At 35.4% G+C, this 12,743-nt stretch overlaps 1 protein-coding gene across 1 annotated transcript; it reads right to left on the bottom strand.

Annotated features, from left to right (window-relative positions):
• Positions 1-3,983: 3,983 nt before the first annotated feature.
• On the bottom strand, positions 3,984-9,765 carry LOC147397284 (pyrophosphate-energized vacuolar membrane proton pump). Its single transcript, XM_086452825.1, has 8 exons — positions 9,333-9,765; positions 6,749-7,323; positions 6,274-6,653; positions 6,076-6,162; positions 5,656-5,986; positions 5,176-5,586; positions 4,691-4,750; positions 3,984-4,590 (listed from the first exon to the last, which is right to left on the bottom strand). The coding sequence occupies exons 1-8, from the start codon at positions 9,577-9,579 to the stop codon at positions 4,384-4,386; spliced, it is 2,298 nt and encodes a 765-aa protein (XP_086308951.1). The 5' UTR covers positions 9,580-9,765; the 3' UTR covers positions 3,984-4,383.
• Between the last annotated feature and the right edge of the window lie 2,978 nt (positions 9,766-12,743).

The raw sequence follows: 12,743 nt of genomic DNA, 5'->3' as shown, positions 1-12,743 counted from the left end.
TGAATAAGATTTTGGAGCCTAAGACAATGCCATAGGGTTGGAGAAGAAGTTTTATAATAATCGTTTATGCATAAAGGTGTTATATTTATGTGTCTTTTATCATAACCATTAGATTGCATTTCAATCAAACGGTTAGGATAACTTTCACTTTTAGAATCTTATAAATAATAATGTTATGGGATTTTTATAGTAGTATTTGATTTTCTTGTGAAAGTAGTTGTCTAGTTATATTAGTATAGTGAAAACTAATCATTATCCCATTGGGTTTAGATCAACTTCATTCCACCTCTAATTTGAAATCTAGTTGATCTTTATTTTTCTCCCTTGTATATTTGGGTATTCAGTAAGGGTCAGGATCCGTGGACACATAAAGCTACTCATAAAGTTACAACGTGTTTTGTCTTATATAGGTAAAAAGATTCAGAATGGGCTGATTTTTTGTGAGGGTGATCTCTATAGTGGGGAGATCATCCTCGCCACAAATCAACTCATTTTGAAACTTCTAGCCCTATATTTACAAGTTGAAGAATTTTGGACTGTCCGTTTTTAGTAAATCACTTTTGATGGGATTAGAAGTTTTAGAATGGGCTGATTTTTTGCAAAGATAATTCCCTCACCATAGAGATCATCCTCACAAAAAATCAGCTCTTTCCGAACATTTTTGCCCATATAAGACAAACACGTTGTAACTTTATGTGTAGCTTTATGTGTATACGGATCCTAATCCGATGGGTAATACTTTGTACTAAGTCAATTCTTCAAGGGTTTGAGAGCGATGTACAAGGGTTTCAGGATTTAGGTTTAAGATTAAAATCTTGAGTGATTATTTATTTTATTGTTCTCTTTGATTTCTTAGTAATATGTCTATGGATGTAGGTATCATTGTCGAACCATATAAATATTAATGTCATTTGTTTCCATTCTTGATTTTCTTTCAAATCGTATTAAACATCATGAATCTCCAAATTCATAAAAATATAATAGGTAAAATTATATTATTCATTATAAGATGAAACTGATGAATAAATAGTAAGAGTGATGTAGAAAATGTTAAGAAGAAAAAAAGATGAAGAGGATTTCCAGTGAGTATATATGAAAAAAAATTTGCTCGCAAAAATCCAGAATCTACGAATCACATGTACCAACGTGTATGGAATGGCATTACTAATTTAAAAAAGTACTCTCGTTAGTTACAAAACTATCATTGTATGCTTGACATGGCAAGCAATGTGAGCAAAAAAACAACTCAAGTATATATGGTGAGTTATTAATGATAAATATGTTAGAATAGTGCGATAGAAAAAGTGGGAAGAATATGACTCATGAAATTAGTGTTGGATGGATAAAATAGATGACGGTTTCGGGACTATATATTATGTGATGGTGTGTAGCAATCAAATTAAAAGAAGATTTTACAAAATAATAATAAGAGCGAGCTTAATGTTAGACTCTCAAGAAACAACACATTCATGGAATATAGATTAGAATGATGAGGCTGTTTGAGAGGGATAAGTATCAAAACGAGAGAAGACAGAATCAATAGATAATATAAGGAAAATAATTAGTTTTATATGGTTTGAGCATAAAAGATTAGAAATTTTTTTGCTCACAGATTTCATAGGAGGTTCATCACTGTGCGACATGTGAAGCCTAACGAGGGCAGTCATGTGATTGGTTGATCCCGAATCGTGTGAGATCAGTGACTAAAAAGTCTAAAAAAAAAAAATTCAGAAAAAAGCACTACCACCACCACTAAGAAAATACTCTTAGGACGTGTTTGATTGCATGAAAAATATTTACTTGACAAATGATGTACAAGAAAATTCTTTTTCACTATTTGAGCAAAACATGAAAAATTACGTAGAAAATCTCTTTGGGCTTTTTTTATTAGCCTTACTAATTTGGTAAGATTTCAAATCTTACAAGGGTTGTTGAGCTCACCTTGTGGCATCTAAAAACATGCAATAACGTTGGGGTGACATTGGATTTATTGCGATTCTTACCTTTATGATGTACACATAATCATAGGTATGTTTACTCGTATCTTGAGGAAACAACATCTATGGTTATGTGCACACCTCCATGTCAGAAATGTAAAAATCGCAATAAATCCAATGTCACCCTAGCACACAATTCAAAAACATGATCCAATGCCACAGGGATGTAAAGGACAAAATTCTATGCAACTTGAAGGACATGATCAATCGTGGATTCTTACATCTAACATTTGATTATATATAGGATATAGGAATAAAGGTGCTCTTGGCTCAACATAGTTTGTTGTGTTCTACTTGAACGTCCATTTTGTTGGGTTATAATAGAAATGGTACATGATGAAGCTCGGTCGATATGCACAATACCTAGTATCCGTCGTTTATGGCTAGGACTACTAGGGTATCTAATCTTATTCACTCCCCTAGCTTTCATCTCTTAGTGGCAGTGTCGGTCCATTAGAATGCTTTCGTCATTGGTGTTCCTTCTGATCTCTATGCATTTCATTGTTCCGTCAGAAATTCCCTCTGAACTTTAGGGTAAAAAATTAAAAATTCTTTTTCATCATTAAATTTTAATTTTAAATGTGGGAGTTTGATAGCCGTCCATTTTCAAAATCTTGGATCAAGTCCAAAAAAACATATTTGCATTTTTTTAGGACTTGAGTTTTTCCATGAAATATATAGGACGATGGTGTTGGGTTGCCAATTTGATAATCCATTTGAGCTCAACATCCCTTGAGAAGATTTGAAATTTTACTAATTTAGTAAAGGGAGTGTTTCTTTTCTTTTTCTTTTTCTTTTTTAAAATTAAATTAGGAGATGGTATGAGCAAACAAACATGTATGGGTTTATTTGTAATTGAAAATATTGATTAATGGATTTTAAAAGATTATATAATTGATCAAGGATATTTTTTTTTTAAATTTTAAAAATAAACCTCCATGATTATAGGGTCGCTGGTTTATATCAAGTTTAAAAGGGAAAAGAAAAAAATGAAGGCATTTATGAGATTCAAATTCAGTGGCAAATCAATTTTTTTTTTTGGTAGGGTGGGGAGGGGTGAGAAAAGATTTTTCGTCTCAAGAGGCAAATCTCATGGGGGTGGAAAATCATTTTCCCTGCTTTTTAAAATTTTTTTTGCAATCAAACACAGTTAAAATTAAAATTTTCATGACAAACTATTTTTCTTAAAATTTGTTTTGTTGTGCAATCAAACACACGCTTAGTACGGTTGAGGAGTTTGGAAAGGAAAGACGATGACCAAAAACGTTGGAGACGGAGGAAAGAAGAAGAAAATTTGAATGGACATACGTATTATTTATATATATATAATAAAATTCAAATCGTAAATCTTAATATTTGAGATAAGGTCTAGGCAATGATAATTTGTCATTTGAATGATATTTACCACTCAAATAAACTCCTCAATCATTTCTCAAACAAGATTACATAATATCTCTACTAACCACCAATCCCATGGTGTCATGGCTATGATTCATCAGCTTAGTACATAAATTTCTATCTTTTTCCAGTTTTTCAAAAACCCTATCATGCTCTAGTGATTTAAAGATTAAAAATAATTTATAAACCCGAGAGAGTTGAAAGATGACAGATTTTTTAGGAAGAAAAATGTGGAGGTCTTGACTACAGGTGGAAGATGGGACATTTTTCTTTAGTCCATTTAATAAAGTAAATTGGGGTACAAGTGGTCATGTGACATGATATCAGTTTGAAAACAAAAGACAGACTCCATCAAATATTTTAACTGAAACGTGGACGGTGTATGACGAAATTCGTCTCATTGCAGCCTTTCCTATTTAGGCTCACAATTTAAGTGTCCCGCATCTCCTGCCAATCTAATTTCTCCATCTATATATCAACCATAAATATCAATATATATATATTATATATATATATAAGCTCCCACCATAATGTTGATGTGTTGCTTCTAGAATCACTTTGTCAAATAATTGCCTCATGAAAAAAAAGTAGTAAAAAACAAAAACTTCAGTCATTAGGGGTGGGGGGCCCAAACCCATGTTTTGACAAAAACAGGTAAAAAAACAAAAACAAAAAGGAGAAAACGACTGCCACTACACACCTAACCACTCTCTTTCCATAAAAATCATCCCATCTTTAGCCAAGGAAACGGGAAAATTTGTTCGCCCTACTTGTCATCAAATCCTACCAAAATATATCATCACATCACAATACCCCAATTATAAACTTCACAGACTAAAATGAAGTAACAAAACTCAACAACATAAAGAGAGGATTAAAAAAAAAAAAAGGATAAAAAAGAGATGAAAAAGAAGGATGGGAGCATTGCTGATGATGAAACAAGTGTCCCCTCTTAATATGATCATCCACCATTCCTCCCTCCCCCCTCTTAGAAAATCTTGAAGAGCAGACCACCATGCTTGGCGAAGAAAGGTGCAAACACGAGCGACTCGACAGCCATGAGCTTGATGAGGATGTTGAGCGATGGGCCTGAGGTGTCTTTCAGTGGATCCCCTATTGTATCACCAATCACCGCTGCCTTGTGTGGGTCCGATCCTTTTGGCCCAAGGGTCCTTGCATGCTCTGATGCACCCGCCTGACCAACCACATCTCCATTCATTTAGTAAATGACAAAATACACCTCTTTACACACACACACACACACACACAACACATATCAGGTCGCCGGTGGTTACCTCAATATACTTCTTGGCATTATCCCACGCACCACCTGTGTTCGATGCTGAGATTGCAATCTGTCCAAAATCGCAAATAGACATATAAGTTCAGAAAACAAAGTACTGGAACCATAGCATTGAATTTAAACATATTTCCTAAAAATAAGCTGACAATCTTCGACACAAATCTAACCAATAATTTGTTTTGTAAACAATTCATAGAATTCGTTATTCATTTTGTGAAATGCTTTGAACTGTAAATTCCGACCAAATAAGGTTGAAATGCAAGATTTAGGTGAAAATTTGGTAGAGAGTAAAATCCGATTGAAATATTTTCTTGAAAAAACACTCAAAATGCATGTAGATGGGATTTTAAATTACATAATGTATATTTTTTAATGATCGGATCATATAGTAGTATTTATTCATTAGTAAAAAATGAAATATGAGTACATTTGAAAAGTAAAGTGAATATTTGTATGGAAGTAATTCCAGCATTTTACCTGTACACCAGAAACAAGTGAGCCGGCTAGGACACCAGAGAGAGTCTCGACACCAAAGAAGGTGCCAACAATGAGGGGTGTGAGCATGACCAAGGCACCAGGTGGAATCATTTCCTTGATAGATGCATCTGTGGAGATCTTGACACAGGTAGCATAATCTGGCTTGGCAGTGCCCTCCATCAGACCAGGAATTGTGTTAAACTGCCTCCTTACCTCCTCTACCATCTTCAGTGCTGCACTTCCCACACTCTTCATTGTCATGGCTGAGAACCAGTATGGAAGCATCGCACCAACAATCAAACCGATGAAGACCTTAGGGGTTAGGACATCCACAGTTGATATAGCTGCACGGCTCACAAAGGCACCAAAGAGGGCCAAAGACACCAGAGCTGCTGATCCGATGGCGAAGCCCTTGGAAACAAAAAGACATTAAAATTAGTAACAGCATGGAGAAACAGAAGCATTGCGACAAGATAATACCTTTCCTATAGCGGCTGTGGTGTTTCCAGCGGCATCAAGGGCATCAGTTCTCTCTCGAATCCTGTGACTCATGCCTGCCATCTCAGCAATGCCTCCAGCATTGTCACTAATGGGTCCATAAGCATCAATGGCCAATCCAGTAGCAATGGTGCTCAGCATTCCAAGAGCAGCTACGGCAATGCCGTACATAGCAGCCAAGCTGAAACTGACAAAAATACTAATAGCAATGGCAAAAATCGGAATAATCACAGATTTGTATCCCAAAGCAAGACCAAAGATAACGTTGGTAGCAGCTCCAGTTCTGCATGAATCAGCAACATCTTGTACAGGGCTGTAAAATGAAAGACGGATTTTTGTTAAGATATAAATTATTATGCGACGGAATTGAAGAGGAATGGAAGGTTAACTAAGATTAGTTACCTGTAAGCATTGCTAGTGTAATACTCGGTTACAAATCCAATAACCAGTCCAGCCCATAGGCCAATGGCAACACAGAAGAACAGTTCCCTGCAATCGGAGTCTCTGTCAATATATTATATTATTTTGAAACAACCAAAATATATGTAAAAAAAATTGCAAATATCTTGAAAAAACATGAAGAACAGTTATGGAGCATACCAGTTCTTCACAACCTTCTGGACTCCAAAATTGAAGATTGTGAAGGATGGTGGGAGGGCAACCCAACTAACAAGAGCAATTCCAACAGTCATAAGAGCAGTGGAGATAATGAGTTGCTTCTTCAAGGCAGGCTCAATTTCCTTGACAGCCTTGATTTCAAAGAAATCAGTTGCAAATAGAGTGGTGATTAAGCAAACAAGGATGCCCATGGAGCTGATGAGCAAGGGATAACACATTGCAGTGAACTCAAGGTTGATCCCAAATGAGGAGATGGAAGCAACAACAAGAGCAGCACATGAGGACTCAGCATAAGAGCCAAAAAGATCAGATCCCATCCCAGCGATATCCCCAACATTATCACCAACATTGTCAGCGATCACCTTTAAGAAGAAAGCAAAGATATAATTAGGCTATAATAAACCCTGGACTTTAAAAAAACTAGAGATTCACAGGAGGTAAAAATGATGTTTCTCACAGCAGGATTTCTTGGGTCATCCTCGGGAATGTTTCTTTCGACCTTGCCAACAAGATCGGCACCAACATCAGCAGCTTTTGTGTAGATACCTCCACCAACTCTACCGAACAAAGCCATGGAAGATCCACCAAGACCATAACCAGTAATAGCCTCAAAAAGGCCTTCCCAGTCATCACCATAGTAAATCTTGAAGAGATTGATGGTAATGTAAAGAACCAAAAGTCCGTTAGCGGCGAGGAGAAAACCCATAACTGCACCAGACCTGAATGCAGTGATAAAAGCCTTCCCAACACCCTTCCTTGCCTCAAGCGTGGTTCTGGCATTTGCATAAGTTGCAATCTTCATTCCAAGGAAACCAGATACCACTGATGTGACAGCACCAAGCACGAAAGACACGGTGCTGAAGATAGCGTTGGCGAGAGCAGACTTGCACATTCTGTCTATGTTGAAGGTGCAAGGTTGGCTCTTTGTACTGAAACTCTCCACGGAGCCGAGGAATAGGAAAATCAGGATTGCAAAGACAACCATGAATGCACCGACATATTGATATTCAGTGAATAAGAAGGAAGTTGCTCCTGTTACATCCATATACACCATGTATCAGAGATCTGCCCACAACTTTGTTTTAAATTATCCACAAATTAATATCAATATAAAGCAGAAAACAGAAGAAGGAAAAAACCGATAACAGGTGTAACAAAACAAGGATACCCAAAGCCACAGAATATCAAGCCAATACCGGCACAAATCAAGAACGACACATACAAGTCGATCTGAGTCGAGAATTCACTAGGCTCAACTCAAATACGGTGAATCAGATGTATTCAATCAATACAGGGTTTGAGTGGGGGCACCTAGTATTAAATGTTACATGGAACTTTTCTTTTCTTTTTGATGACGGGTGTCAGGAACCTTCGGTCCAAATAGCAGGGGTGAGGCAACTGGCCTCTTAGAGCACCATATAATGTTACATGGAACATTCTTACCATGTAATACATAATCATGCAGCAAATATCGATATTGTACTCATGCAAGAGAACAAAATAATTGCAATATAACTTGGTTATTGAAATTTCTGTAACCCACAGCCCTGAGATGTGAACTAAATGAGTAATGATTTTCTGATTCCCCCTCTGACACACACACCCCTACGCCCTCATCACAGAACCGGAGATAATGTGCATCGGGATACGCATAGCAATAAATCATTTTCTTGTGTATCCCAAGGTAAATCATCTGTGGTTCTGTGATGGGGGCGTATGTCAGAGGAGGGCATCATATTATCATGACTCAAAATAAATTGAAGAGAACAAACAAGAAAGAGAAATTAACCACAACGCACAAATTTACATGGGAAACCCTACATCAGAAAAGAACCACAAAGCCCCACCAATTTCACTAAGCTCAACAAACAAAAAAGAATTAACACATTTCTACCACAGAAAACAACTCTAAATACCATTGGGATACAAAATAAATTCAAGAGAATTAATAAGAAATAGAAATTAACCATCACACACAAACTTAAGTGGAAAACCCTAAATAAGGGAAAAACCATGGATCTATACCGATTTCACTATGCTCAAAGGCCAAAAATGAATTACCATAATTTCTCCTGCAGAAAACAACTATAAATACCCTGAATAAATTAAGGTTAGCAACCAAACAACACAAAAATACAATTTTGGATTGATTAACGGTAATTTTATAGGTATCATTGGAGATCTTTGGATTCCCCTTTTCCCTAATGAGAAAACAAAGAAAATGGATGTTAACCAAGGTCTGTAATATTACCACTAGGGACTTTACCAAATTACCAAGCTCAGAGATCTTGCTAAAATATAAGAATTGAGAAAAATATAGTGTGGTGCCGCACAGTACCAGAAATGGGTGGACAATGACTCCATCAGCAATAACTACAAAAATTACATCCAGGCCATCAAATTGACAGAGGGACTCCTCTGCAAACCATATTAAATAATCGTAACCAATCAATCAATTAATTTTTCCTACAGTTCATAAACTAATGGGATCGTAAGGATTCTTTCAGCTAGAATCGTCCAAGAGTAACCAATCACTAGGACGGATCAAATAAACGAACAAAGATGAAATTTTCGTTAAACAAAACCATTCATTTGATTATAAGAAAGGGACAAACCAAAAGCCATAACAAAAAAAAAGGCGAGTCAAGCTTTTTCAAAACAACGGGCGAAGACAGAACTATTTGAACTAAAACAACTGAAAATCAATAATAGAATCAGTTTGAGTTAAACTCAAACACTAAAAAGCTCCAGTTTTCAGATCAGATCCTCAAACACACTAAAACAGCAAAAAACGCTAACATCATCGAAACCCTAATGTTTATTTCTCCCTCGATGTGAGCTTCAGAACTAAAACAAACAAGTATAAGAAAAGATTTCAAACCAAAATAGCTACAGAGATCACGAGCAAGTAAATCATAGTTCTAAAAACTAAAAAAAAAAAACAAACAAGATCCACAAATCAAAACCAAATGAAACACGAACAACAGTAGATCTAACTAAAAAGCTTCATAAGAAACTCGGGATCTGAAGTTGAAGCTCACCTTCAGAGATGGCGAGCTGTATTTCGGCGCATTTTAGAACAACATTGTGATCGTTGAGACCTTCCTCCTCTTCGATCAAATAATCGTTGTAACCGTTCTTATTGTTGTTAGAAGGAGTTATTCTTTCGGGAGTAAGCTTTACGCGAGAAACTAGAACCCATTGAACCAGAGAGAACACGATTCCGATCACTGCGCAGACCGGAATCAAAATCTCCGTCCAGAGATCTGAGAGAATCGTAGCTCCCATGGAGGAAATTTGGCCGGAACTTCACCGGAAATGGAAGATTTTCCGTCCGAAATCTGCCAGAAGAAATGGAGGAGAAATGAAAACCAGTGAACCTCTTGAGGGTTTTGAGTTTCTCTTGCTATGCTTTTATATCCACAGAGAAGTTAGCGAGACTGAGAGAAAGAGACGCATTACGCTTAAGGCGTATTTTAGAAGCATTTCGAGTCTGAGTTGGCAGAACGATGCGCTTCGGGCGTACTTAAGACGCATTTCGTGTCCGAATAAATATTTTACTTGTGTCCTCTATTTTTTCACTTTATCCGATATCTCTCTCTTTTATTTATTTTATTTTATTAGAAAGAAATTCATTATACTCATTAACTGCATAATTATGATGATCCCCCTCAATGTTCGAGGATATGTGTGGCCCACCATTATAGTTACCATCGATCTCAACCATTTATCAACTCCATCACATCTAGATATGCTCAATTTAAGTAAAATTTTAAAATTTTCCTCAAAATAATGAAAATTTATACTAAAAAAATATTAATATTAAAATAACTAAATAATGATCATAATAATGCTTGTCGATTCAAATTTTGTGATATATTAAAAGGGTTTGAAATTAGGGTTAGCTTTTCGATTATCTTTTAGTCTCAACACTTGATATATTCTTCTGATGCTTGTCCTACCTCAATCATAACATTACTCCATTATGGGGAATAATTAGAAGAGAAGATCTTGTATTCATGAGGATGAAAACCCCTTATTGGTTTAATTAGATTTTAAATCGAGCATTGAGGACAGTAGTCAAGGCATCTCTCCAAAAAATGAGAGGTCGTGAGTTCGCCACTTCTTTTGTCAATCATACAGATATTTTCCTACTTATTTGGTATGTATGATTTGTGAGATATTACATGTACCCGAGGGATTTCAATGAGATATGAAGCTTTAAGAGACTAGTTGCCTCGCCCCTACTAGTTGGATTTGTGATTTGAAACACTTATCATCAAAAAATTAAAAATTAAATGAACTTTAAATAGATTTTCGAGACTAAATTACTTCCAAATGGATTGTTGAATATTATAAAAGTTCATTTAATTGCTAAATATTTTGAAAGCAAATTGCTGACAAACCTAATGATGAAAGATACATGGTGATGCTATCTCATGACAAATTAGTCATGTATATTAGGGTCAAGCATTTTCTGGCATCGACAATCAAATTTGATCAGAAAACAAGTATTTATGCCATTTTATATCATGGTCATCTTGATTTCTAAGATTAATTTCTATTAAAAAAGGTGAAGTGTTGTTATTTTGTAACAAAACAATATATAAATAGGAATCCGCAACATAACAAAGGATCGTAAAACATATTACCCTTTTATGGAATCATTTTCATCTCCCTTGATCCTGCTCCTTTATGACTCATGTCTTCGTAATGTAATGTTGTTCAAACAATCTTTAAATTCAATTAAAAGTCAATGCCAATCCAATCATATCAAATTCAGTCACGTAACATTTGTATAATTTATCCTTTAATCGCAGTAGCTCTGTTATTCGACCAACTTTAATCCAAAATATTTAATTTGTTAGCAACACACTAGAATAAGAATAAATTATTCGAAGTTACACGACTACCAACCCAATATAGATCAACTTTCTCATCGGACACCGCCTCTCAATAAAAAACTTTAGATGATGACTGATTGATTTAACTTTTGAAGTATTAAAAGTGAGGATCAATCCACGGGGAGCATCATCTTCAATGCTCGTTGGACCACACTATAACAGCTCTTATATTTCTGTATATTTTCGTATTTTTAGCAGATATTTCTTGAACGGCGCACAAACTTCTTAAGTGGATAATACCATTTTCTCAAAATTTTCTAGTTTAGTATTATTTTTCTCACCTTGTTTTTTTAGTATTTTTATAGTTATATTATTTTGAGGACCTTTTAATAATTTTGTAAATTGTGGGGGGGTGTATTTTGTTTCCGTTCTCATGATCTAAACCTGTGGGTCCCATCACTGCAACTGTTTTGACTTAACCCAACTCTACACCGTAAGCAAGTTGAATTTCTCGGATTTCATTTTCTCTTTAAGGTGACCTTAAATTATGAGTAGTGATAACCTGACGTCCCCTCTGACATACGCCTCCTTACTCCTCGTCACAGAACCGTAGATCATTTACCTCGATATATAAGAATAAAAAATATTCTGATTATGCACATCCCGAAGCAAATGATCTACGATCTTGGGGGCTTCAGAAAATCATTATTCTTAAACCACGTGAAACGCATGTACTTATAAGTAATCGTAACGTAATTCTGACGTGGTATTGTTAGCGGTATTTAATATGTAAAATCTTCGAATTTTTCATTTTAATCTCATTAATATATCGTGAGCGTGAGTAGACGGGGTAGGTTATACGCACATCTAGAAAACATTTTTTTTATTCTAATAATATAAATGCCTGTAAAATACTCTAAAACTGCAAAATTACCCCTCCGCCTCTTTTCCCGTGTGAAGTAAAATTTAGAAAAAAAAAAAAACTATTTATTCATAAATTGCAAAACCATTTATTTTGAGAGCTGCTATTTACTTATGAGTAATGCTGGGGTAACATTAGGATTTATTGCAATTCTCACATTTCTGACATGTATGTGTGCACATAACCGTAGATGATTTTTTACTCGTATCTCAAGTAAGGACATCTATGATTCCTGAGTAATAATCTAGTGAAAATCACAATCCCCCCAAGATTTTCCTTTTCTACTATTTACAGTCCAATTAGAAAATAAAAAATAAATAAATGATTGAGAATAAGTAAAAGTTGAGGTGCCAATAAAAATTTCTCTCTGTTATTTGGGGATAGGATTTTTATGAGTTTAATCATAATGATAAAACAACTAATAAAATTATTTCAACAAGTGTTTTATACTGTTGAGATTATAATTTGAGCCAAAGATTCCTATTCCCCCAAGGTATTTAGTGCACTTTAACGTGTGTCCTTGGACACACATTAACAAGGCTCATAAATAATTTATGAAATTGGAGTGCAATAAGTAAAAAAGTGGGGTGTCAATAATAGTTCTCTTTATTTTTAAAGTCGTGTTGGAGTGACATTGAATTGACATCATTTCACATATTGGTGTGCATAGAACCATAGATGCCTCT

The sequence above is a fragment of the Akebia trifoliata genome, chromosome 8 (genome assembly GCF_017979445.1).
Source record: "Akebia trifoliata isolate Shusen 1 chromosome 8, ASM1797944v1, whole genome shotgun sequence".
Lineage (NCBI taxonomy): Eukaryota > Viridiplantae > Streptophyta > Magnoliopsida > Ranunculales > Lardizabalaceae > Akebia > Akebia trifoliata.
Note: the sequence above shows the minus strand (reverse complement) of the source record. Positions and strands in the feature narration are given on the sequence as shown.

Bases quoted from the DNA above. Each gene is read 5' to 3' on its own strand.
- LOC147397284 (XM_086452825.1), bottom strand. From the start codon at position 9,579: ATGGGAGCTACGATTCTCTCAGATCTCTGGACGGAGATTTTGATTCCG. The intron at 4,751-5,175 runs GTAAAATGCTGG...GATTTTGGACAG, and splicing joins CACTTGTTTCTGGTGTACAG to ATTGCAATCTCAGCATCGAA. The intron at 4,591-4,690 runs GTAACCACCGGC...GTGGTTGGTCAG, and splicing joins ATGCCAAGAAGTATATTGAG to GCGGGTGCATCAGAGCATGC.